At 42.1% G+C, this 26,354-nt stretch overlaps 1 protein-coding gene across 1 annotated transcript; it reads left to right on the top strand.

Annotated features, from left to right (window-relative positions):
* LOC134211058 (N-alpha-acetyltransferase 60-like) lies at positions 1 to 26,354 on the top strand. Its single transcript, XM_062687623.1, has 3 exons — positions 1 to 247; positions 315 to 425; positions 25,664 to 26,354. Exons 1-3 carry the CDS (start codon positions 51 to 53, stop codon positions 25,800 to 25,802), a joined length of 447 nt encoding a protein of 148 aa, XP_062543607.1. The 5' UTR covers positions 1 to 50; the 3' UTR covers positions 25,803 to 26,354.

Genomic DNA, 26,354 nt, shown 5'->3' with positions numbered 1-26,354 from the left:
AGGTTTTAAAAATATCTTCATTTTAGGACCGAGGAATCCTGTCGGAATCAATGGGCCGGGACGCCGACATAGGTTATATTTTATCATTGGGCGTACATCGCAAATACCGTCAAAATGGCATTGGATCACTGCTGCTGGATTCTCTCATCAACCACCTAACGACGGCCGAGCGCCATAAAGTAAAGGCCATATTCTTGCATGTGCTAACGACCAACCAAACCGCAATACTTTTCTACGAACGAAGAGGGTAAGTGGGTTCATAGTGTTTAAAACTTAATGCAACTTTAATCTATAGGACGCTACTTTCGTAACAGATTCGTTCTTCACTCGTTCCTGCCTTACTATTACTCAATACGGGGTAAATGCAAAGATGGCTTCACGTATGTGTCGTACCTTAATGGAGGCCACTCACCATGGAGTTTATAATATCCTTTTCAAAACGGTTTACTGATATTTTATCAGTTATTCTACCCCAGCTTTGCGAATGTTGTGGCTGTTATTAGTAGTTAAGCATGCTTAGCACTACGTTAACCTTAGGTACGCGTTGTCTCGCACGTCACATTCTATCATTATTTCATTGATTTATGTTTAACGTCATTTCACAGGCTTAATAACTGCCCGTTTTCCGAGTGTTTTTTAATCGCATGAAGTAGATCTATTATTTAATAGTGCCTTGCAATCTATTGGTAAAAAATGAGTGTGATTTAGTTATAAGTTTTATTTATTGCTTGTTTGTTTTCTTGGTTCTATGGAATGCAAAACAGATAAAGTGTATTTTTTTAGAAAATCTATTCTTGTTTCATTTATCATAGTTGTCCATAATTCTGAAAAACAAAAACCATGGCATCAGCAGTGAGTATTGTCGATTATTTGTTTGGTGCTAAACTCTGTCAAGTGACAACAACACTCAAAACGCTTGTGACGGAAGTTCAGATACATCTGTTGCAAACTAAGGTTGATCCTCTGTTAAGAGGGTTTATGAGAGCTGCTACATACTTTGGTCTATTGATTAGACGCACTCTGATGCTAATCCCATTATATTAATCGCATGCTAATCCTATTATAGTCATTGAAACAAAGGGACTAAAAGAACTAAGAACTAAATACCTTAATCTATGGCTGCTTTTGCCATAACATTGGGTACCTATTGAATATTAGGCTGAATATTAGGTATATTTTTTGAAGAATATTCTTCGGACTGAATATTACTTAGGATTGCTCTTCTTTTACCAATAATAATTTTTCGCTGCATATCTTGGCTGCTCAAATGCACAGCACATGTTTCGGAATGGACAAATTAATATGAAGTTTGCGAAAAATAATCCACGTGTCTTGAAGGGACTCAAACCCTCAACCTCCTACTATCTATATAGGCGTGTCAACCCCTACACAACAAGACCACTTAAGGTGAGTTACGGCGGCGTCCAAAAATGGCAGCCACAATGGCCGTGCTATCTCTCACCTCGCGTTTTTGCTCGCACAAATGTGAATATTTAGGCGGTTAGCACATCTGGAAACCATTTTTTCATGTATGCTGCAAGTGAGCAAAAGTGAAAAACTACTTTTTGCTTTTGTCTGTCGTTTACTTTTCAAGTTATGTGCCCTCAAAAGTGCTATGTAGATTTGAAATTGGGCTCCAACGCGATTCACCTTAAAGGTCAGTCTTGTCAATCAGGCAGTCTTAGACAAAAATTGAATAAGGCAAATTGGAATAATTAGGGGACCTTAGTAGAAAAATGTTCTTATGTTTCGCAATTAACTTTAATAAAACCATTAAATCATCCAAATCGAACAACGAAGCAATCATCAACGCGAATATTGCCAATTATATAAATAGGGCGTGTAAGGATGTTATACCCTCCGGGGCAAGAAAACGACCTCAAGTGGGTTGGTGACATGAGACTCTTATGCGAATCGCGGCAGCGTAGTTCCGTGGTGCTGAACATTCGACATTCACATAGCTTCCTCCTTTTCCAGAACTTTCACCCACTGCTTTGCTATGCGGAAAACTTACATAATCCTCCGCGTCCACCCGTTGGGAAGGGAGATACAACTTCTTTACTGTTCGAGCATCCACAAAATCGTCACAGACGAGCCTGCTTCCATTTGTCAATGTGACAGGTACCATGCCAAACAGTACTTTCGAGTTCAGCTGCCGATGACTATTGCATCGAACTTCCAATGTGAATTGTGAAACTTAGGACACCCTTCTATCAAGCAGCGCTTTCTTATTCGACAAGGCAGATCTCCATGATTGTACATTCGTACATGGAACACGGGCAGAAAATCGATCGCTCCACAGTTTTCCACCGATCTGCTACACTTTGCTTCAAGACAACTTAGGAGTGTCGCCCAAAGTAACCTAGGTTTTGGCACACAGAACATTTTACATCACGGTATTGCTGTTGATTTGAGGGTTCTGAATTTATCATAACTCTTGCACCATGCTTAACCCTCGTTGCTTGTACAAATACTTTTGTTCTCGGGTGCTCTCATTTCTTGCTATACTCTTTTACTTTCACCTTCTCGAAGGTTGCTTCCAGAGCCTTTTCGACGAGACTTTCCATAAAAGCCTTGAATGTTTCCAAGTCGACCGACAGAGCGCGTCATTTGTAGTCCACCCACTTCATAGCATAGTACGAAGTCAGCATCTGAACTAAGTTCTGCATCAGAATCTGTTTTTTTTTCAAATAGTTAGTCAATCCTGCCGCTGTAAGGTGCTGCGTGAACTCCTCTACTGCGCCTCCGAACTCTATTACAGACTCCAAGATCTCCGTATTAGGTCTAATTCTTGGATCCGGTTTGCCAACCTTGTCGACAAGATTTCTGGATTCCCAATAGAAGACGATTTCGAACCGTATCCAAAGCTCTGCCTGTCAAAGCCTCTTGTAGTCGACTTGTTCGCCTGCTCAATGAGCTCATACGCGCTGGAGAAAATCGGCCACTCCTCGGCGGCACCGTTGAACTTTGGCAAATTTCTCGGAAACACCTGCCTCGACGCAATCGGCAGACGAGATGGTCCTGTCCCCGTTGCTTTCATTCTTGTAGAGACGCTCTCCGGAATGACATCGAATTCCTTATCCGAAGAATTGGCAATAACGAACGATGACCGTGGAAGACTAACGTCGGATCCAGCAACTTCTGCCTTGTGTGGTTTCGGTGGCTTCAGGTTGCTCCGAAGTTTTTTCGGAAACAAATCTTCCTTTTGCCACATCAGCCTTCGCGCCATCCTTCAATTCCGAAAAATCGGCAGTCGTCCATCTTTCGCTGGTTCCCTTTTCGATTCCTCCAGTCGATTCCACTTTTCGAGTTCTCTAAGTTCCATCAATGTTCGCGTCGACTCCGCCGACGGCACACCAACATTTTTTTTCATGCATTCAAGAACGCGACTGGTCTTCTTGACCGGAACAGATTCGGCACGTTTCACGCGGCTGGCTGACCGATAATGTCTGACAACACATGCAACAAATCAACCTGATCATCATCCTCGTCTTCGTCTCCGCTTCTCGCCTACCTTTTTCTGTCCTTGATCTTCTACTTTTGTCGAATCATCAATGTCATCGACTTCTTCTTCTTCTTCTATCTCGTCATGCGCTAGTTACTTAGTCATACGACTTTTGGTCAACTTCGTCTTTTCTAACTTACCAATCTGTCTTACTAGCTTCATATCGACCAGAGTGTGTGAAAATCACTGTAGAAATGTGTTACCGGATGGATAGAACTTCTCCACAGGCAGGTCGCACAGAGCCAGACAAGCTCGGCGACGCTTTTATCGACGCCCACGCACTCAAAGTGGCGCCATTTTCGACACTTCTCACACTTGACGCTAGCATCGAAATCGTATTTGTAGCACATGGTAGTAGATTGTATTCGAAGCTCGTATAGAACGCTTGATTGGTGTAGTTGAACTGCTTTATTATTCGTAGCGAAGGTATATATAAGTGTAGTGATTACATTGTAAAGAGCAAAGTATATGCACACAGAGGTGTGCATATTTTATTTCTAACATCTTCTTTCTTTTGTTAAAAGAACAAAATTAAAACATTTTAAAATCTTCAAATCGTTTAGGCACGACGACTGTGCGTTTTGGACGAGATGGACCTTCTGCGATCGAACTATCTACGATGATTGATTGAGGCTCTGTGAACTCCGGCTCCAGCTTGAAAGGAATGACTTCTGGAGACTGTCTAGATTTAATAAGCGTATTGTCACGACGATATTGTTGATCACCAACTGCTACTATTGTGGAACGATCAGAGACAGGATCCATCACAGTTGCTTGCTTCCACTCTTTATCCTTAGGTTTCAACTTAACAAAAACAGGATCACCAATTTCCAGGGGTGGCAACGGTTTAACTTTTCGATCGTAGTACAGCTTTGCTTGTTGATGAATCCGCTTTATCTTCTCTTTTACTCCTTCTTCCACCTTCGGCACGTATTTCTCATCTGACATTGGCAATCCGAAACGGGTTCGCCGGTTGAACAACCGCTGCGCTGGAGAACTGTCGGTTTTATTCGGTGTATTTCGCCACTGCAGCAACAACTCCCAGAAATCTTGTTTCGACTCGTAGGCTTTCTTTAACAGCATCTTGGCTATTTTCACCGCTGACTCCGCTTTGCCGTTCGCTTGTTGGTGATATGGAGCTGAAACGGTATGCTTAAAATTCCACACCTTCGCAAAATTCTGGAACTCTTCACTGACAAACTGTACAGCACTGTCGGTAGACACGAATTGAGGCTCTCCAAATCTGGCAAAATTTCTTTTACAAACCCTGATGATTGCACTAGTTGTTATTGAGGTCATCTCATCAATGTCAAAATAATCAGAATAGTGATCAACGGTGATAAGATAGATTGTTCTTCTACCTCCTAGTTCTATCTCACACAGATCCATGCTGATTTTCTGGTATGGATAACTTGGAATCTGATGAGATTGCATGGGCTGTGGAAGCTGATTTGGTGCGAACTTGCTACATACATCACAACGTTGGATCTGCTGTCGAATTTGGTCATTTAACCCAGGCCAAAATACTGTATCACGCGCAAGTTTCAAAGTTGTTTCAATTCCAGAATGTGCTTGATGAAGTTTTTCAAGAATCTGCCTGCGAAAAGTCCGAGGTACCAATATTCGGTCGTTCCTATATACCAATCCATTATGTGTACTTAGCTCGTCCTTATATGGCCAATACACTTGTACGGCTTCTGGAACCTCGTTCTTTTTGGGCCATCCATCCACTATGTATTGAATTATGGTTTGCATCTCAGGATCTTGTTTGGACTCGTTCTTCAGCTGCTGTACACGTTCATCCGAAATAGGAATATACTCAATTGCGTTGACATGTTCCAGTTCGTATATGTCATATATGTCACGGCACGTGTTGTCATCGTCATTAATGGCTGCTCGGGATAACATGTCTGCAATTATTACCTCCTTTCCTGGTTTGAAACACAGTGTGACCTTGTAGCGTTGCAGTCCCAACAACATGCGTTGAAGCCTAAGTGGTGCTTGGGTCAGCGGCTTCTCGAAGATCTTAAGTAACGGAAGGTGATCTGTTTGGACAGTCACGGGCTTTCCAAGAATGTAGAGTTCAAACTTGCGACAGGCGAATAGGATGGCAAGCGTTTCTTTCTCGATTTGGGCGTATCTTCGCTCTGTCGAACTCAAGGTCTTTGATGCGTACACCACAGGCTGCCCTTCTTGTAAAAGAACTGCACCAAGTCCGACACTGCTGCTGTCACATTGTATTGTTACATCCTTTTGTGCATCATAATATCGAAGAACAGGTGCTGATGTTACCATATCCTTCAACTGTTGGAATGCACTTGCGTGTTGTTCGTTCCAACTCCAAGGTTCTGCTTTATTAGTCAGCCTGCGCAATGGATCAGCTACTGTTGCTAGAGAGGGCAAATACTTCGTCAGGTACGTGATCATTCCTAAAAACCTCAAGAGACTCTGTGCGTCCTCAGGAACACTCATGCCTAAAATACTCTTGATTTTATCAGGGTCCGCTTTCACTCCGGTAGATGTTAACACATGTCCGAAAAACTTTACATTTTCCTGACAAAGCTTGATTTTTTCCTTGTTGAGTTTCATATTGTGGGTCTTCATACGAATCAACAGCGCCTCCAGTTTGATGTTATGGTCCAACATTGCTTGCTCCATACTGTCACCACACCCGAAGATAATGATGTCATCTGCTAGCGCTCGAACACCTTGTAATCCATGGATGATTTCATGCACCTTCCTTTGAAAAATTTCCGGCGCCGGAGAGATACCGAACGGCATCCGGAGCCATCTGTAGCGTCCAAAAGGCGTCCAGAAAGTCGTCAAGCGAGAGCTTTCATCGTCAAGACTAATCTGCCAGAAACCGCATTTAGCATCTACAGTTGTGAACACTTTTGCCTTCGAGAGTTCGGGAAGTAGCTCATCTACGGTTGGCATTTGGTAATGTGGACGCTTCAGTGCTTTGTTCAACATAACAGGGTCAATACATACACGAATCTTACTGTTACGCTTCACCAAGACTAGATTGCTGACCCAGTCTGTGTTCTGTTTTTCTTCAACTATTATTCCTTCTCGCTCCATTTCGGCTATTGTTTTGCGAAGCTGATCTCTTAGTGTCACTGCAATTCGGCGAGGCTGTTGAATGACGGGCTTTACACTGCTGTCAACTTCTAGATGAACACTACCATCCAGTTTACCTAGTCCGTCGAATACTTCCTGATATTTGTTGACAATTTGTTGTGCTGCTGCCGTATGTTCCTTGGTAATTGAAAAACACAACTGGATCAACTTTAACTGCAGACAGGTGTTCCTTGACAAAAGCGGCTGTTGTGCAAAATTGACGACATGGAATACTACATTGTAGATAACCTTGTTATGAACACATCTTATGATCACTCTTCCCAATGATTTGACAGAGCCACCACCAAACACCTTAAATGTCGCTTGTTGTTTATCCATCTTCAATTCATTCACATTAAGAATTCGTTTCGCGTTGTTGACTCCAATGACACTACATGTAGCTCCAGTGTCCAGAATACATTTTACGGCAACAGGTTGATTGGATGCACTGAAGAAGGTGATGCTGGCTGTCAACATCTGGTCGTCGTTCCTCCCGAAACTGTATAGATACTGCATATTCGACTCCAACTCCGCATCACTATCGTTATCGTCAACACGATCCTCCCTCGAGAAAGTTTTCACTTGTTTAGGTCTGTTCTTCACTGATCTTGAAGGGCCTTGTTCACTGGAATCTTCTTGTTTCTTGCGGCATACTACAGCGTAGTGATTCCTTTGTTTGCAGTAGTTACACGTCGCTCCTCTAGCTGGGCAATCTGACAGCTTCTTGTGGTAAGCTCTGCCACAGAAAGCACACTTTCTTGTTTTGTTCGCCAGCTTGTTGATGGCGTGGGAAGACGTACCTTGTTCGAACCAATTGTTGCGTTGCATTTCTGCTCGGGTCGCCTCCTCCGTTTGACACCGTTTAATCACCATTGCTGAAGTCAAATTCTGTTGCTCAATGAATCGTTTCTTGAGAGCAATGTCACGTATCCCCATGATGATTTTATCGCGCAACATTTCGTCCTCGAGATCACCAAAGTTGCACGATTTCACCAATTCTCTCGTGCGATTGATGAATTGAGTCATACTTTCCAATTCACCACTGGAATTGACTGCTTCTTGTTGGCACTGGAAAAATTCATACCTTGCTAGCTTCACGTCTTTTTGTGGAACCATATTCCTTGTAAGCGACTCCATACATAAAGCCACAGTGTTGCTTTCATCTTCTGTCAAAGGCAACAAGTTGAAAATCTTTCTTGCTTCTGTTCCGAGCGCAGCTTTAAAAGTTGCTATTTTAACTCGCTCCTCACGAAACTCGAGTCCGGATGCAATTAGATAGATATCGAATGCATCGCGGAAGCTTTCCACGTTCTCTTGTATATTTCCAGTCAGCTTGAGAGGCTCCGGGAATGGAATGCTGCTATTGATGGCGGGTACTATAGCTGCTGCTGCGGATGATATCAGCGATTGCCGCGAATTTTCATTTTCGGCATTCGACATTGTAAAACACAAATTTACGTTCCGGTTCGTTCTGATACTATTTCGATCATATATCAGGCAACGTCTTTTATCGTGGGTCAAAAAATCACTCTGACACCATATTCGAAGCTCGTATAGAACGCTTGATTGGTGTAGTTGAACTGCTTTATTATTCGTAGCGAAGGTATATATAAGTGTAGTGATTACATTGTAAAGAGCAAAGTATATGCACACAGAGGTGTGCATATTTTATTTCTAACAGATTGTGAGATATGTTACACCCTCCGGGTGCAAGTAAACGATCTCATAAGTGGGTTGGTGAACAAACTTAACTAAAAGTATATTTCCATTAATAATTAAACATATAAACAATACAATAAACATACAATCTAGTTCTCCCCCACAACAAGCCTCTTTCTGCTCTCTACCTCTATAGGCTAGCGGACGTTTGGTAGAGAACGGCAAAACGATTTATGCAAACGATGATGAAACAGCGATTTCAATACAATGATTCACAACGCTCGTAACAGAAATGATATTCAAACTTTTACAATGATTACAGTCACACGCAATTTCATATACGATGGAGACCATCTTCGTTTATTCCTTTTTGCTCTTCTGTTAATAACATACATGACATCGCCATTGCCGTTCTTCACGCTGTGTGTGTTATGCAACGTACACACCAGTCAAGCAGTTCGACGAACATTGACTCCGCCCCCAAGAAAACGCTTCGGTTGCTGCTTTGTTTGAACGTGTGTGGAGTTGTTCGAGCAACCATTTGACAGTTGGGGGCTCGGTTGGAAAAAAATAAAACGGTTTGATTTTGGTTTGAGTTGTCGGGGATGGAGTCAAGGTTCGCCGAACATGTTTGAGCATTTGTAGTGAAGTTGCACAAATCCCCTTATATTTTTTGATGGTTGGTGCTCCAGTTGGCGTTTCGATCGTTCGTGTGTGATATCGTTGGTCGAATGAATTTGTTCGTGCCGCTTATGGCAAAACTTAAGGTCTGAGGGAAGGGTTTTCCGTTAAAAAAGCACGTGCTAGCACTCTCTGAGAGAGAAAATTTCCCAATTCAGCCCGCCAGAATGACGCTGTCAGTGTCGCCAAAATTATTTCATCATTATGCAGTTTACAATTGCTTGAGAATTTGCCGTAAACGGAGAACAAAAGGAATTGGCAACAATGGGGAAGAAATTTATCACTCATGCAGTGGTTCGGCGAGAGAACAGCAGCAGCGCCGACCAATCACGCAATGAGGAAATCAAAATAAACAAACTCCAGCTGGTTTTGAAAAATGAAAACATGAGCCGTTTCTAGAACAACATTAGAAAATATCGTAAGAGCATTTCTGTACAAGGTTTCCACACAAGCTTTGAAAATTATTTGTGTGATAACAGTGGTGCTGGTGTAAGTAAGACAAATAAGAAAAATAAGACAAATATGACAAATAAGATAGATAAGACTAAGAAGAAAAATAAAGTAAGCTCCTCCAGGAATTCCTTCGGAAGTTCCTCCAGCAATTCCTTCGGAAGTTCCTCCAGGAATTGTCTGCGAAAGTTCCTCCAGAAATTCCTTCAGAAGTTCCTCCAGGAATTTCTTCAGAAGTTCCTTTAGGAAATCCTTCGGAGGTTCCTCCAGGAATTCCTTCGGAAGTTCCTCCAGAAATTCCTTCGGAAGCTCCTCCAGGAATTCCTTCGGAAGTACCTCCAGGAATTCCTTCGGAAGTACCTCCAGGAATTCCTTCGGAAGTTCCTCCAGAAATTCCTTCGGAAGTTCCTCCAGAAATTCCTTCGGAAGTTCCTCCAGGAATTCCTTCGGAAGTTCCTCCAGGAATTCCTTCGGAAGTTCCTCCAGGAATTCCTTCGGAAGTTCCTCCAGGAATTCCTTCGGAAGTTCCTCCAGGAATTCCTTCGGAAGTTCCTCCAGGAATTCCTTCGGAAGTTCCTCCAGGAATTCCTTCGGAAGTTCCTCCAGGAATTCCTTCGGAAGTTCCTCCAGGAATTCCTTCAGAAGTTCCCCCAGGAATTCCTCCGGAAGTTCCTCCAGGAATTCCTCCGGAGGAATTCCTGGAGGAACTTCCGGAGGCTTCCGGAGGAATTCCAGGGGGAACTTCCGGAGGAATTCCTGGAGGAACTTCCGGAGGATTTCCTGGAAGAACTTGCGGAGGAATTCCTGGAAGAACTTCCGGAGGAATTCCTGGAGGAACTTGCGGAGGAATTCCTGGTGGAACTTCGGGAGGAATTCCAGGAGGAACATCCGGAGGAATTACTGGAGGAACTTCCGAAGGAATTCCTGGAGGAACTTCCGGAGAAATTTTTGGAGGAACTTACGGAGGAATTCCAGGAGGAATTACTGAAGGAATTCCCGGATAAACTTCTGGAGGAATACCTGGAAGGACTTCCGTAAAAATTAGTCTTGTTTGGCTTATTTGTCCTACTTGACTTATTTGCTTTATTTTGCTTATTTGTATTATTTGTTTTATTTGTCTTATTTGCTTATTTATTTTCAATTGTTATATCATCTCATTCCTATATTTGATTTCAATTTATATATTTGGTATCCTCGTGTTCGCAAATAGGAATACGCTTTTTTCTAATGTCACGCTAGATACAAAGTTGACGGTCTTTCTACCGCTCTCATCGCTCCTTTCCTGTCGTGCGCCACAAGAAAATATGCTGTTGGCTGCTCTCCCGAAATGGTAGCTTTTGTATGGAATTTAAAAAACTTGGTTGAAGTAAAAAGAGCTTCCTTCAAAATTTATTGCGGTGACATATACTTTTTATTACATCAAAATGATCGTTGGAAAAATTAAAAACTTTTGTCAGTTGGGTTTTGCGAAATTCGGTTCCTTTGTGCCTCAAATCATCGGAGAGGTATACTGAGAAGCGAAAATTTCAGTTCTACAATAGTTCAGTATTTAGAGCTTAATTCAAATTTGGGAAATAGTAGGTCCATGAAATTTTGTAGGAACATTCCTTGATAAATTTCAAAGAGATTGTCAGTTGGGATAAGCGAAATTCGTTCCCAATTCCGAGTTATAGACATTTTGTTTCTAAAACAGCGCTCTACCGCGAGAGAGCTTCCCTCAGACCTTAATGGATGTTTGAATAAACGAGAGGTGGAGTCAATGTTGGTCAAACTGCTTGACCGTGTGTACGTTCCATTATGCGGCGACGCTGAATAACAACAAAACGGAACTCATTCGCTGCATTGCTCATAATGCTCGTTCGGTTTATTAACCCTTTCAGGCCCGTCGGAACTCGGAATAATGGCCACCAATGGAAACTATTTCTCCACAGAGACATTGTCGCATCACAGCTCAGTGTTTATCAACTTTATCAAGCACTTCCACAGTTGTTGTGCGAGATTTCTAAGCCATATTACCATTTTTGCATTTGTGGAGTAGGATGGGGCAAGATAGGTCGCAAGTAAGGTGAACCCTCAACGCCTCAGTCAGAACAAAAACATTTTGATTTCACTTTTCAACATGGATCTATAAAAATAGTTCATAATCTGTATGCCGAGGGTATGAAATAACGAAAATACCGCTTTTTATTCCATTTTGAGACATTGAAGAAAAAGTTTTTTTTGTCAATCAAAAAATGCCTGGGTAAGCTGGGTTAAACACCTTTGAATTCTTCAATTAATATTGTTTTAGTCACGATGTTAAATTCCACATAGATACCTACATAGGTTTATTGCCAATGATTTTATTGAATAAAATAGATGTTTTAGACTATACATTATACAAATGTCTGCAATTTCTTATCAAAACAAGCCGTCTATGTATTGCTTTTTAAAAGGCAAAAAATATATATTTTCAATAAAAAGGGAAATTGAGCTGATATTTTTAAAGGTTTATTAGGGCCCTTAGCCGTGCGGTAAGATGCGCGGCTACAAAGCAAGACCATGCTGAGGGTGGCTGGGTTCGATTCCCGGTGCGGTCTAGACAATTTTCGGATTGGAAATTGTCTCGACTTCCCTGGGCATAAAAGTATCATCGTGTTAGCCTCATGATATACGAATGCACAAATGGTAACCTGGCTTATAAACTTCGCAGTTCATAACTGTGGAAGTGCTTAATGAACAATAAGCTGCGAGGCAGCTCTGTCCCAGTGTGGGGATGTAATGCCAATAAGAAGAAGAAGAAGAAGAAGAAGAAGAAGAAGAAGGCCAGTTCAAGGCTAATTAAAAAATATGCAAAAGCCCAATTGAACCAATAAAATAAAATGGGCAAGTGAGAAAATTACTGTTTGGTAAAATTTCACAAATCTATTTTCAACGGAAAACGGATACGGATTTCACGTCGAAGCAATATGGTGCGGTTAATCTGCCGTAATCTGAAAAAGTGACGTATACGCCATTTTCCAAAAATGGTGTTAGCGAGTACTACTCATCGAGCTCTTCAACAGAAAAATGGAAAACATGCATGTTGTAAAATGGCTGTTACGTCACTTTTCCAGATTACGGCAGTAATGTCAAGAGTTAAAAATGTTAGGTCACCACGATCGCTATTATATACGTTGTCAACCACTTTTTTTTTTCAATATGTCCGCAAACCTTCTAGTCCTGATTGTTCAAAATATTGACTCCTTAAAACAACCACTACAGTTGTAGTAATCTACCAAACCTAGTCATATCGTATCGTTGTTATTTGACGTTTGTTATCTTGATAAGAAAATTATTTTGAGCTTTTTAGTGGAATGTTTTCACCTGTCATAAGACGAGTTTGAACAATCCCATTGAATTCCACCACTTAATTGTATCCTGACAGATACGTATTTCGACCTCAACAGTAAGGCCGTCTTCAGTGTCTTGTACTTGACTCGACTTGAAGAAAATGATCGCAGCTTACACTATTTATACTATGCGTAGGTATAATAATTTATCTAGGTACTTATCTTACTACGGTGCTTATTTCTACTCGCTTGATGCGCTTAATGCTTAGGTATAAACTTGAAGAGCCAGGAGCTACCATTTCCTTGATCTTTATTCAACAACCGCGTTTGTACCTGTCGGTAGATTTCCAAGCTCTCAGCAACATCAAGTTTCCACGGAGAAGAGACATTTCTTAAAATTTTAATGTTTGATGTCGTAATTGAATGATTTTCCTGATATACATGTTCAGCTACCTTAGACCTAAACTCATAATTTAATCCCTTATCAGTTTCCCTCTTAGCCTTACTTACTTCTGCAATATGTTCTTTGAACCTTACATCTAACGATCTTTTTGTTTGACCTACATATACTTTATCACACTGTGAACAATTAATTTGATAAACCCCGGCCTTATTTAACATTTCTACTCTATCCTTTGTGGAGCCCAACAGTGTCTTCAGTTGATTGCTTCTGCTGGAGAATACTAAATCGATGCCGAATTTCCTCAGTCGATGGCGTAGCTGGTGGGTGATGTGTCGATCATAGGGGACCGATACCCTCTTCAGCGGTTCATCGATCGATGTTAGTGTTGTCAGTTCGTTTTTCCGTAGGTTCCTCTGCTTCTTGTTGATGATTGCTTGTATTGTTCTTTCCTTGTATCCATTGATCCTCGCTGTTTCCAAGATGTGTTGTAGCTCCTTCGTTTTTCCTTCTTCGCTCAGGGGAATCGTCTGCATCCTGTGGATCATGTGATGAAAAGCTGCCATTTTGTGCTGATACGAATGATTTGATGTGTATGGGATGACTCTCATGGTGTTGGTGGGCTTCCTGTAGATTTCGAAGTCTAATGTTGCATTTGTTCCCTTGATGACCAGTAGATCCAAGAAAGGTAATTTACCTTCCTTTTCCTCCTCGTGGGTGAATTTGATGTCCTTATGCACGTTGTTTATCGCTTCCAAAATCCTGGGTAGATCTTTCCGGTTGATGATGCTGAAAATGTCGTCCACGTATCTCCACCACTTCTCGGGTAGTACTCCTTGTTCCTCTAGGTTGTCCTCCAAATTCGCCATGAATAATTCGCACAAAAACGGTGATAGCGGATTTCCATAGGTGCACCCTTCGTTTGTTTGTAGAAGCTTCCACGGAATGTAAAGTAGTTCTCATTCATGCATAATCTTGCAAGCTTGAGATACATCTTTACCTTTCCTCGCCATGTTGTATCCGTCCGTTGTCCTAGTAGCCAATCCTCCAAAAGGTTCAGAGCATCCTTCACTGGAACGCTTGGGAACAATGCCGCTACGTCGAATGATACCATGATGTCCTCTTCTCCGATGTTTCCTGATTCCAATATCCTCTTGGTGAACTCCTGGGTGTTTACAACTGATCTGCTGGGAACGGCTTCGGCATACTCTGGAACTCCTTGACTAACCACTTGGCCAAGTTTTGTGTAGGGGATCCCACTGATGAAACTATTTCTCGCATCTCTGTACCTGGCTTATGTATCTTTGGTAGTCCTTTGATCCTTGGTAAAACAGGGTTCGTCATTTTAACGCGGGCTTCTCCGATGATCGTCTTGCATTCCTTTATCGTTTTATCCGTAAGTCGGATTAGTCCGGGTAGTGGGTCCACTCTCAAATGCCTGTATGGTCCTCCGTTGATTTTTGTCGTCATCTGTTCATCGTAGTCCTCTTTGTCCATTATCACCACTGCGTTTCCTTTGTCCGCCTTCATGTAGTAAACTGGTTTCTCCTTTAACTCCTTTAAAATCCTCCTCTCGTCTTTGTTCGATGTCCCATGATGTCCTGCTTTGATGGCGTCTGCTACGATGTTTCTCACGCTATTCTGGTCCCGTTGATCAACATTTCGTGAAATCGCTGTCTCAGTATCCACGATTATCTGCTCGAGATCCGCTTTCTGGGTTGTCGCATACCCTAACCCCTTGTTGAGGTGTGCTAATTGTTCCTCCGTAAACTGCTGTGTCGAACGGTTAACAACGAATCCCTCGATCATTTGTACTGTGGGGTTAGTCGTTCTACCTTCCGTCGCTGATTTCCCTCGTAGAATGGTCAATTTCTTCTTGTGCAGTCTCCTCTTCCTGTCCGCTTCACACTCTTCGGCCCGCTGTACCTTCTTTAGGAATATGTCGAAAGAATCTTGGTTCTCCTTTGCCAGCTTGAGGTGCAGGTTGTAGCACTCTAAGTTCAACCTCTCTAGCTTGGCATAGTGTCCCTTGATTGACAACTTCAACAAATCCGATTCCGCCCTCTTACTGATAGATTTTGGGATGTGAGCTCCCATCTTAATCCTATGGCTGACAGGAGTCAGCCTCTCCTTTGGCACTTCTTAAGGAAGGCCACGTCCTTAAGAATACCTGCGATCCTCCTCTTCAAATCTATAAAAGTACTACGCTCGTTCCGCTTGGATGCCATTTTGATAAGAAAATTATTTTGAGCTTTTTAGTGGAATGTTTTCACCTGTCATAAGACGAGTTTGAACAATCCCATTGAATTCCACCACTTAATTGTATCCTGACAGATACGTATTTCGACCTCAACAGTAAGGCCGTCTTCAGTGTCTTGTACTTGACTCGACTTGAAGAAAATGATCGCAGCTTACACTATTTATACTATGCGTAGGTATAATAATTTATCTAGGTACTTATCTTACTACGGTGCTTATTTCTACTCGCTTGATGCGCTTAATGCTTAGGTATAAACTTGAAGAGCCAGGAGCTACCATTTCCTTGATCTTTATTCAACAACCGCGTTTGTACCTGTCGGTAGATTTCCAAGCTCTCAGCAACATCAAGTTTCCACGGAGAAGAGACATTTCTTAAAATTTTAATGTTTGATGTCGTAATTGAATGATTTTCCTGATATACATGTTCAGCTACCTTAGACCTAAACTCATAATTTAATCCCTTATCAGTTTCCCTCTTAGCCTTACTTACTTCTGCAATATGTTCTTTGAACCTTACATCTAACGATCTTTTGTTTGACCTACATATACTTTATCACACTGTGAACAATTAATTTGATAAACCCCGGCCTTATTTAACATTTCTACTCTATCCTTTGTGGAGCCCAACAGTGTCTTCAGTTGATTGCTTCTGCTGGAGAATACTAAATCGATGCCGAATTTCCTCAGTCGATGGCGTAGCTGGTGGGTGATGTGTCGATCATAGGGGACCGATACCCTCTTCAGCGGTTCATCGATCGATGTTAGTGTTGTCAGTTCGTTTTTCCGTAGGTTCCTCTGCTTCTTGTTGATGATTGCTTGTATTGTTCTTTCCTTGTATCCATTGATCCTCGCTGTTTCCAAGATGTGTTGTAGCTCCTTCGTTTTCCTTCTTCGCTCAGGGGAATCGTCTGCATCCTGTGGATCATGTGATGAAAAGCTGCCATTTTGTGCTGATACGAATGATTTGATGTGTATGGGATGACTCTCATGGTGTTGGTGGGCTTCCTGTAGATTTCGAAGTCTAATGTTGCATTTGTTCCCTTGATGGCCAGTAGATCCAAGAAAGGTAATTTACCTTTCTTTTCCTCCTTGTGGGTGAATTTGATGTCCTTATGCACGTTGTTTATCGCTTCCAAAATCCTGGGTAGATCCTTCCGGTTGATGATGCTGAAAATGTAATCCACGTATCTCCACCATTTCTCGGGTAGTACTCCTTGTTCCTCTAGGTTGTCCTCCAAATTCGCCATGAATAATTCGCACAAAAACGGTGATAGCGGATTTCATAGGTGCACCCTTCGTTTGTTTGTAGAAGCTTCCACGGAATGTAAAGTAGTTCTCATTCATGCATAATCTTGCAAGCTTGAGATACATCTTTACCTTTCCTCGCCATGTTGTATCCGTCCGTTGTCCTAGTAGCCAATCCTCCAAAAGGTTCAGAGCATCCTTCACTGGAACGCTTGGGAACAATGCCGCTACGTCGAATGATACCATGATGTCCTCTTCTCCGATGTTTCCTGATTCCAATATCCTCTTGGTGAACTCCTGGGTGTTTACAACTGATCTGCTGGGGAACGGCTTCGGCATACTCTGGAACTCCTTGACTAACCACTTGGCCAAGTTTTGTGTAGGGATCCCACTGATGAAACTATTTCTCGCATCTCTGTACCTGGCTTATGTATCTTTGGTAGTCCTTTGATCCTTGGTAAAACAGGGTTCGTCATTTTAACGCGGGCTTCTCCGATGATCGTCTTGCATTCCTTTATCGTTTTATCCGTAAGTCGGATTAGTCCGGGTAGTGGGTCCACTCTCAAATGCCTGTATGGTCCTCCGTTGATTTTTGTCGTCATCTGTTCATCGTAGTCCTCTTTGTCCATTATCACCACTGCGTTTCCTTTGTCCGCCTTCATGTAGTAAACTGGTTTCTCCTTTAACTCCTTTAAAATCCTCCTCTCGTCTTTGTTCGATGTCCCATGATGTCCTGCTTTGATGGCGTCTGCTACGATGTTTCTCACGCTATTCTGGTCCTGTTGATCAACATTTCGTGAAATCGCTGTCTCAGTATCCACGATTATCTGCTCGAGATCCGCTTTCTGGGTTGTCGCATACCCTAACCCCTTGTTGAGGTGTGCTAATTGTTCCTCCGTAAACTGCTGTGTCGAACGGTTAACAACGAATCCCTCGATCATTTGTACTGTGGGGTTAGTCGTTCTACCTTCCGTCGCTGATTTCCCTCGTAGAATGGTCAATTTCTTCTTGTGCAGTCTCCTCTTCCTGTCCGCTTCACACTCTTCGGCCCGCTGTACCTTCTTTAGGAATATGTCGAAAGAATCTTGGTTCTCCTTTGCCAGCTTGAGGTGCAGGTTGTAGCACTCTAAGTTCAACCTCTCTAGCTTGGCATAGTGTCCCTTGATTGACAACTTCAACAAATCCGATTCCGCCCTCTTACTGATAGATTTTGGGATGTGAGCTCCTATCTTAATCCTATGGCCAACAGGAGTCAGCCCCTCCTTTTGGCACTTCTTAAGGAAGGCCACGTCCTTAAGAATACCTGCGATCCTCCTCTTCAAATCTATAAAAGTACTACGCTCGTTCCGCTTGGATGCCATTTTGATAAGAAAATTATTTTGAGCTTTTTAGTGGAATGTTTTCACCTGTCATAAGACGAGTTTGAACAATCCCATTGAATTCCACCACTTAATTGTATCCTGACAGATACGTATTTCGACCTCAACAGTAAGGCCGTCTTCAGTGTCTTGTACTTGACTCGACTTGAAGAAAATGATCGCAGCTTACACTATTTATACTATGCGTAGGTATAATAATTTATCTAGGTACTTATCTTACTACGGTGCTTATTTCTACTCGCTTGATGCGCTTAATGCTTAGGTATAAACTTGAAGAGCCAGGAGCTACCATTTCCTTGATCTTTATTCAACAACCGCGTTTGTACCTGTCGGTAGATTTCCAAGCTCTCAGCAACATCAAGTTTCCACGGAGAAGAGACATTTCTTAAAATTTTAATGTTTGATGTCGTAATTGAATGATTTTCCTGATATACATGTTCAGCTACCTTAGACCTAAACTCATAATTTAATCCCTTATCAGTTTCCTCTTAGCCTTACTTACTTCTGCAATATGTTCTTTGAACCTTACATCTAACGATCTTTTGTTTGACCTACATATACTTTATCACACTGTGAACAATTAATTTGATAAACCCCGGCCTTATTTAACATTTCTACTCTATCCTTTGTGGAGCCCAACAGTGTCTTCAGTTGATTGCTTCTGCTGGAGCATACTAAATCGATGCCGAATTTCCTCAGTCGATGGCGCAGCGGGTGGGTGATGTGTCGATCATAGGGACCGATACCCTCTTCAGCGGTTCATCGATCGATGTTAGTGTTGTCAGTTCGTTTTCCGTAGGTTCCTCTGCTTCTTGTTGATGATTGCTTGTATTGTTCTTTCCTTGTATCCATTGATCCTCGCTGTTTCCAAGATGTGTTGTAGCTCCTTCGTTTTTCCTTCTTCGCTCAGGGGAATCGTCTGCATCCTGTGGATCATGTGATGAAAAGCTGCCATTTTGTGCTGATACGAATGATTTGATGTGTATGGGATGACTCTCATGGTGTTGGTGGGCTTCCTGTAGATTTCGAAGTCTAATGTTGCATTTGTCCCTTTGATGACCAGTAGATCCAAGAAAGGCAATTTACCTTCCTTTTCTTCTTTGTGGGTCATTTATCGCTTCCAAAATCCTGGTTAGGTCTTTCCATTTGATGATGCTGAAAGTGTCGTGGACGTATCTCCACCACTTCTTGGGTAGTACTAATCGTCCCTGTGGGTTGTTGGGTTGTTCTCCAAATTCGCCATAAATAGTTTGCACAAAAACGGTGATAGCGGATTTCCCATCGGTGCACCCTTCGTTTGTTTGTAGAAGCTTCCACGGAATGTAAAGTAGTTCTCATTCATGCATAATCTTGCAAGCTTGAGATACATCTTTACCTTTCCTCGCCATGTTGTATCCGTCCGTTGTCCTAGTAGCCAATCCTCCAAAAGGTTCAGAGCATCCTTCACTGGAACGCTTGGGAACAATGCCGCTACGTCGAATGATACCATGATGTCCTCTTCTCCGATGTTTCCTGATTCCAATATCCTCTTGGTGAACTCCTGGGTGTTTACAACTGATCTGCTGGGGAACGGCTTCGGCATACTCTGGTATTCTCCAGCAGAAGCAATCAACTGAAGACACTGTTGGGCTCCACAAAGGATAGAGTAGAAATGTTAAATAAGGCCGGGGTTTATCAAATTAATTGTTCACAGTGTGATAAAGTATATGTAGGTCAAACAAAAAGATCGTTAGATGTAAGGTTCAAAGAACATATTGCAGAAGTAAGTAAGGCTAAGAGGGAAACTGATAAGGGATTAAATTATGAGTTTAGGTCTAAGGTAGCTGAACATGTATATCAGGAAAATCATTCAATTACGACATCAAACATTAAAATTTTAAGAAATGTCTCTTCTCCGTGGAAACTTGATGTTGCTGAGAGCTTGGAAATCTACCGACAGGTACAAACGCGGTTGTTGAATAAAGATCAAGGAAATGGTAGCTCCTGGCTCTTCAAGTTTATACCTAAGCATTAAGCGCATCAAGCGAGTAGAAATAAGCACCGTAGTAAGATAAGTACCTAGATAAATTATTATACCTACGCATAGTATAAATAGTGTAAGCTGCGATCATTTTCTTCAAGTCGAGTCAAGTACAAGACACTGAAGACGGCCTTACTGTTGAGGTCGAAATACGTATCTGTCAGGATACAATTAAGTGGTGGAATTCAATGGGATTGTTCAAACTCGTCTTATGACAGGTGAAAACATTCCACTCAAAATAATTTTCTTATCAAAATGGCATCCAAGCGGAACGAGCGTAGTACTTTTATAGATTTGAAGAGGAGGATCGCAGGTATTCTTAAGGACGTGGCCTTCCTTAAGAAGTGCTAAAAGAGAGGCTGACTTCTGTCAGCCATAGGATTAAGATGGGAGCTCACATCCCAAAATCTATCAATAAGAGGGCGGAATCGGATTTGTTGAAGTTGTCAATCAGGGACACTATGCCAAGCTAGAGAGGTTGAACTTAGAGTGCTACAACCTGCACCTCAAGCTGGCAAAGGAGAACCAAGATTCTTTCGACATATTCCTAAAGAAGGTACAGCGGGCCGAAGAGTGTGAAGCGGACAGGAAGAGGAGACTGCACAAGAAGAAATTGACCATTCTACGAGGGAAATCAGCGACGGAAGGTAGAACGACTAACCCCACAGTACAAATGATCGAGGGATTCGTTGTTAACCGTTCGACACAGCAGTTTACGGAGGAACAATTAGCACACCTCAACAAGGGGTTAGGTATGCGACAACCCAGAAAGCGGATCTCGAGCAGATAATCGTGGATACTGAGACAGCGATTTCACGAAATGTTGATCAACGGGACCAGAATAGCGTGAGAAACATCGTAGCAGACGCCATCAAAGCAGGACATCATGGGACATCGAACAAAGACGAGAGGAGGATTTTAAAGGAGTTAAAGGAGAAACCAGTTTACTACATGAAGGCGGACAAAGGAAACGCAGTGGTGATAATGGACAAAGAGGACTACGATGAACAGATGACGACAAAAATCAACGGAGGACCATACAGGCATTTGAGAGTGGACCCACTACCCGGACTAATCCGACTTACGGATAAAACGATAAAGGAATGCAAGACGATCATCGGAGAAGCCCGCGTTAAAATGACGAACCCTGTTTTACCAAGGATCAAAGGACTACCAAAGATACATAAGCCAGGTACAGAGATGCGAGAAATAGTTTCATCAGTGGGATCCCCTACACAAAACTTGGCCAAGTGGTTAGTCAAGGAGTTCCAGAGTATGCCGAAGCCGTTCCCCAGCAGATCAGTTGTAAACACCCAGGAGTTCACCAAGAGGATATTGGAATCAGGAAACATCGGAGAAGAGGACATCATGGTATCATTCGACGTAGCGGCATTGTTCCCAAGCGTTCCAGTGAAGGATGCTCTGAACCTTTGGAGGATTGGCTACTAGGACAACGGACGGATACAACATGGCGAGGAAAGGTAAAGATGTATCTCAAGCTTGCAAGATTATGCATGAATGAGAACTACTTTACATTCCGTGGAAGCTTCTACAAACAAACGAAGGGTGCACCTATGGGAAATCCGCTATCACCGTTTTTGTGCGAATTATTCATGGCGAATTTGGAGGACAACCTAGAGGAACAAGGAGTACTACTAAGTGGTGGAAATACGTCGACGACATTTTCAGCATCATCAACCAGAAAGACCTACCTAGGATTTTGGAAGCGATAAACAACGTGCATGAGGTCATCAAATTCACCCACGAGAAAGAAAATGAATGTAAATTACCTTTCTTGGATCTACTGGTCATCAAGGAACAAATGCAACATTAGACTTCGAAATCTACAGGAAGCCCACCAACACCATGAGAGTCATCCCATACACATCAAATCATTCGTATCAGCACAAAATGGCAGCTTTTCATCACATGATCCACAGGATGCAGACGATTCCCCTGAGCGAAGAAGGAAAAACGAAGGAGCTACAACACATCTTGGAAACAGCGAGGATCAATGGATACAAGGAAAGAACAATACAAGCAATCATCAACAAGAAGCAGAGGAACCTACGGAAAAACGAACTGACAACACTAACATCGATCGATGAACCGCTGAAGAGGGTATCGGTCCCCTATGATCGACACATCACCCACCAGCTACGCCATCGACTGAGGAAATTCGGCATCGATTTAGTATTCTCCAGCAGAAGCAATCAACTGAAGACACTGTTGGGCTCCACAAAGGATAGAGTAGAAATGTTAAATAAGGCCGGGGTTTATCAAATTAATTGTTCACAGTGTGATAAAGTATATGTAGGTCAAACAAAAAGATCGTTAGATGTAAGGTTCAAAGAACATATTGCAGAAGTAAGTAAGGCTAAGAGGGAAACTGATAAGGGATTAAATTATGAGTTTAGGTCTAAGGTAGCTGAACATGTATATCAGGAAAATCATTCAATTACGACATCAAACATTAAAATTTTAAGAAATGTCTCTTCTCCGTGGAAACTTGATGTTGCTGAGAGCTTGGAAATCTACCGACAGGTACAAACGCGGTTGTTGAATAAAGATCAAGGAAATGGTAGCTCCTGGCTCTTCAAGTTTATACCTAAGCATTAAGCGCATCAAGCGAGTAGAAATAAGCACCGTAGTAAGATAAGTACCTAGATAAATTATTATACCTACGCATAGTATAAATAGTGTAAGCTGCGATCATTTTCTTCAAGTCGAGTCAAGTACAAGACACTGAAGACGGCCTTACTGTTGAGGTCGAAATACGTATCTGTCAGGATACAATTAAGTGGTGGAATTCAATGGGATTGTTCAAACTCGTCTTATGACAGGTGAAAACATTCCACTAAAAAGCTCAAAATAATTTTCTTATCAAAATGGCATCCAAGCGGAACGAGCGTAGTACTTTTATAGATTTGAAGAGGAGGATCGCAGGTATTCTTAAGGACGTGGCCTTCCTTAAGAAGTGCTAAAAGAGAGGCTGACTTCTGTCAGCCATAGGATTAAGATGGGAGCTCACATCCCAAAAATCTATCAGTAAGAGGGCGGAATCGGATTTGTTGAAGTTGTCAATCAAGGACACTATGCCAAGCTAGAGAGGTTGAACTTAGAGTGCTACAACCTGCACCTCAAGCTGGCAAAGGAGAACCAAGATTCTTTCGACATATTCCTAAAGAAGGTACAGCGGGCCGAAGAGTGTGAAGCGGACAGGAAGAGGAGACTGCACAAGAAGAAATTGACCATTCTACGAGGGAAATCAGCGACGGAAGGTAGAACGACTAACCCCACAGTACAAATGATCGAGGGATTCGTTGTTAACCGTTCGACACAGTAGTTTACGGAGGAACAATTAGCACACCTCAACAAGGGGTTAGGGTATGCGACAACCCAGAAAGCGGATCTCGAGCAGATAATCGTGGATACTGAGACAGCGATTTCACGAAATGTTGATCAACGGGACCAGAATAGCGTGAGAAACATCGTAGCAGACGCCATCAAAGCAGGACATCATGGGACATCGAACAAAGACGAGAGGAGGATTTTAAAGGAGTTAAAGGAGAAACCAGTTTACTACATGAAGGCGGACAAAGGAAACGCAGTGGTGATAATGGACAAAGAGGACTACGATGAACAGATGACGACAAAAATCAACGGAGGACCATACAGGCATTTGAGAGTGGACCCACTACCCGGACTAATCCGACTTACGGATAAAACGATAAAGGAATGCAAGACGATCATCGGAGAAGCCCGCGTTAAAATGATTTGAACCCTGTTTTACCAAGGATCAAAGGACTACCAAAGATACATAAGCCAGGTACAGAGATGCGAGAAATAGTTTCATCAGTGGGATCCCCTACACAAAACTTGGCCAAGTGGTTAGTCAAGGAGTTCCAGAGTATGCCGAAGCCGTTCCCCAGCAGATCAGTTGTAAACACCCAGGAGTTCACCAAGAGGATATTGGAATCAGGAAACATCGGAGAAGAGGACATCATGGTATCATTCGACGTAGCGGCATTGTTCCCAAGCGTTCCAGTGAAGGATGCTCTGAACCTTTGGAGGATTGGCTACTAGGACAACGGACGGATACAACATGGCGAGGAAAGGTAAAGATGTATCTCAAGCTTGCAAGATTATGCATGAATGAGAACTACTTTACATTCCGTGGAAGCTTCTACAAACAAACGAAGGGTGCACCTATGGGAAATCCGCTATCACCGTTTTTGTGCGAATTATTCATGGCGAATTTGGAGGACAACCTAGAGGAACAAGGAGTACTACCCGAGAAGTGGTGGAGATACGTGGACGACATTTTCAGCATCATCAACCGGAAAGATCTACCCAGGATTTTGGAAGCGATAAACAACGTGCATAAGGACATCAAATTCACCCACGAGGAGGAAAAGGAAGGTAAATTACCTTTCTTGGATCTACTGGTCATCAAGGGAACAAATGCAACATTAGACTTCGAAATCTACAGGAAGCCCACCAACACCATGAGAGTCATCCCATACACATCAAATCATTCGTATCAGCACAAAATGGCAGCTTTTCATCACATGATCCACAGGATGCAGACGATTCCCTGAGCGAAGAAGGAAAAACGAAGGAGCTACAACACATCTTGGAAACAGCGAGGATCAATGGATACAAGGAAAGAACAATACAAGCAATCATCAACAAGAAGCAGAGGAACCTACGGAAAAACGAACTGACAACACTAACATCGATCGATGAACCGCTGAAGAGGGTATCGGTCCCCTATGATCGACACATCACCCACCAGCTACGCCATCGACTGAGGAAATTCGGCATCGATTTAGTATTCTCCAGCAGAAGCAATCAACTGAAGACACTGTTGGGCTCCACAAAGGATAGAGTAGAAATGTTAAATAAGGCCGGGGTTTATCAAATTAATTGTTCACAGTGTGATAAAGTATATGTAGGTCAAACAAAAGATCGTTAGATGTAAGGTTCAAAGAACATATTGCAGAAGTAAGTAAGGCTAAGAGGGAAACTGATAAGGGATTAAATTATGAGTTTAGGTCTAAGGTAGCTGAACATGTATATCAGGAAAATCATTCAATTACGACATCAAACATTAAAATTTTAAGAAATGTCTCTTCTCCGTGGAAACTTGATGTTGCTGAGAGCTTGGAAATCTACCGACAGGTACAAACGCGGTTGTTGAATAAAGATCAAGGAAATGGTAGCTCCTGGCTCTTCAAGTTTATACCTAAGCATTAAGCGCATCAAGCGAGTAGAAATAAGCACCGTAGTAAGATAAGTACCTAGATAAATTATTATACCTACGCATAGTATAAATAGTGTAAGCTGCGATCATTTTCTTCAAGTCGAGTCAAGTACAAGACACTGAAGACGGCCTTACTGTTGAGGTCGAAATACGTATCTGTCAGGATACAATTAAGTGGTGGAATTCAATGGGATTGTTCAAACTCGTCTTATGACAGGTGTTTGTTATCTATTTTTATTGCATGATTTCGCTAATTTATATGTTTAACAGCTTTGCTTGCTTGTTTGTTTTGTGTATGTTTGCTTACTACTTAGAACATAAGTTCAAAACACTGCAGAAAATTTAAAGACCTTAACCATTGGTTATACTGATCATCTCAAAAACTGGTGCTCTTTGGTGGTCACCGCAGGAGGACTCTGCTCCTGGCTTAGCGGGCGCATCCGAAGTGCATTTCGTTGGGTTTGTTATCGTACCATATCGAGGTTCACGTTTACGCAGGACACCTAAGAGACGAAAAGTCTCCTCCGAATGTTTTCCGGTGATTCGTTATAGTCAAATATTTAAGTTCGGTAAGCACAAATCTTTTATTAGGGTGGATATAAAATAACACGCTGCGCAAGTTGTTATGAATGGCGTAACGGTTTTAAATTGTCACACATTTACTAATAAGCCGCTAGATAATGCAATTGTTGACCAAGGATTATTTATTCATTGCTTCCGTTTTTGAGGATATTTTAAAACACTAGTTGCAGATTTGATGCAACATCTTTATTTGATCGATCATATTAGAATGGCTCTCTCTAACTCATTTTGCAGGGACAGGCGGAATATGTTACATTTCCAGATATGAGACGGAACTAACTTTTGTTAGACATAGGGACAAGTGTATCGATATATAACATGTTTAAGACAGAGAGAGTTGACTAAACACGATAGCTAAAATCGACATTTCATGTATTTGACAATAAACCAAAAGCTTTTTTTATTTATTCCATTCTTATTCACATTTATTCAGATTAGGTTTTTCTATATAAATTAATCGACGAATCTTTGTTTATA

The sequence above is a fragment of the Armigeres subalbatus genome, chromosome 2 (genome assembly GCF_024139115.2).
Source record: "Armigeres subalbatus isolate Guangzhou_Male chromosome 2, GZ_Asu_2, whole genome shotgun sequence".
NCBI classification, from domain to species: domain Eukaryota; kingdom Metazoa; phylum Arthropoda; class Insecta; order Diptera; family Culicidae; genus Armigeres; species Armigeres subalbatus.
Note: the sequence above shows the minus strand (reverse complement) of the source record. Positions and strands in the feature narration are given on the sequence as shown.

Bases quoted from the DNA above. Each gene is read 5' to 3' on its own strand.
- LOC134211058 (XM_062687623.1), top strand. From the start codon at position 51: ATGGGCCGGGACGCCGACATAGGTTATATTTTATCATTGGGCGTACAT. The intron at 248-314 runs GTAAGTGGGTTC...CTTTCGTAACAG, and splicing joins CTTTTCTACGAACGAAGAGG to ATTCGTTCTTCACTCGTTCC. The intron at 426-25,663 runs ATATCCTTTTCA...CATTGGTTATAC, and splicing joins CACTCACCATGGAGTTTATA to TGATCATCTCAAAAACTGGT.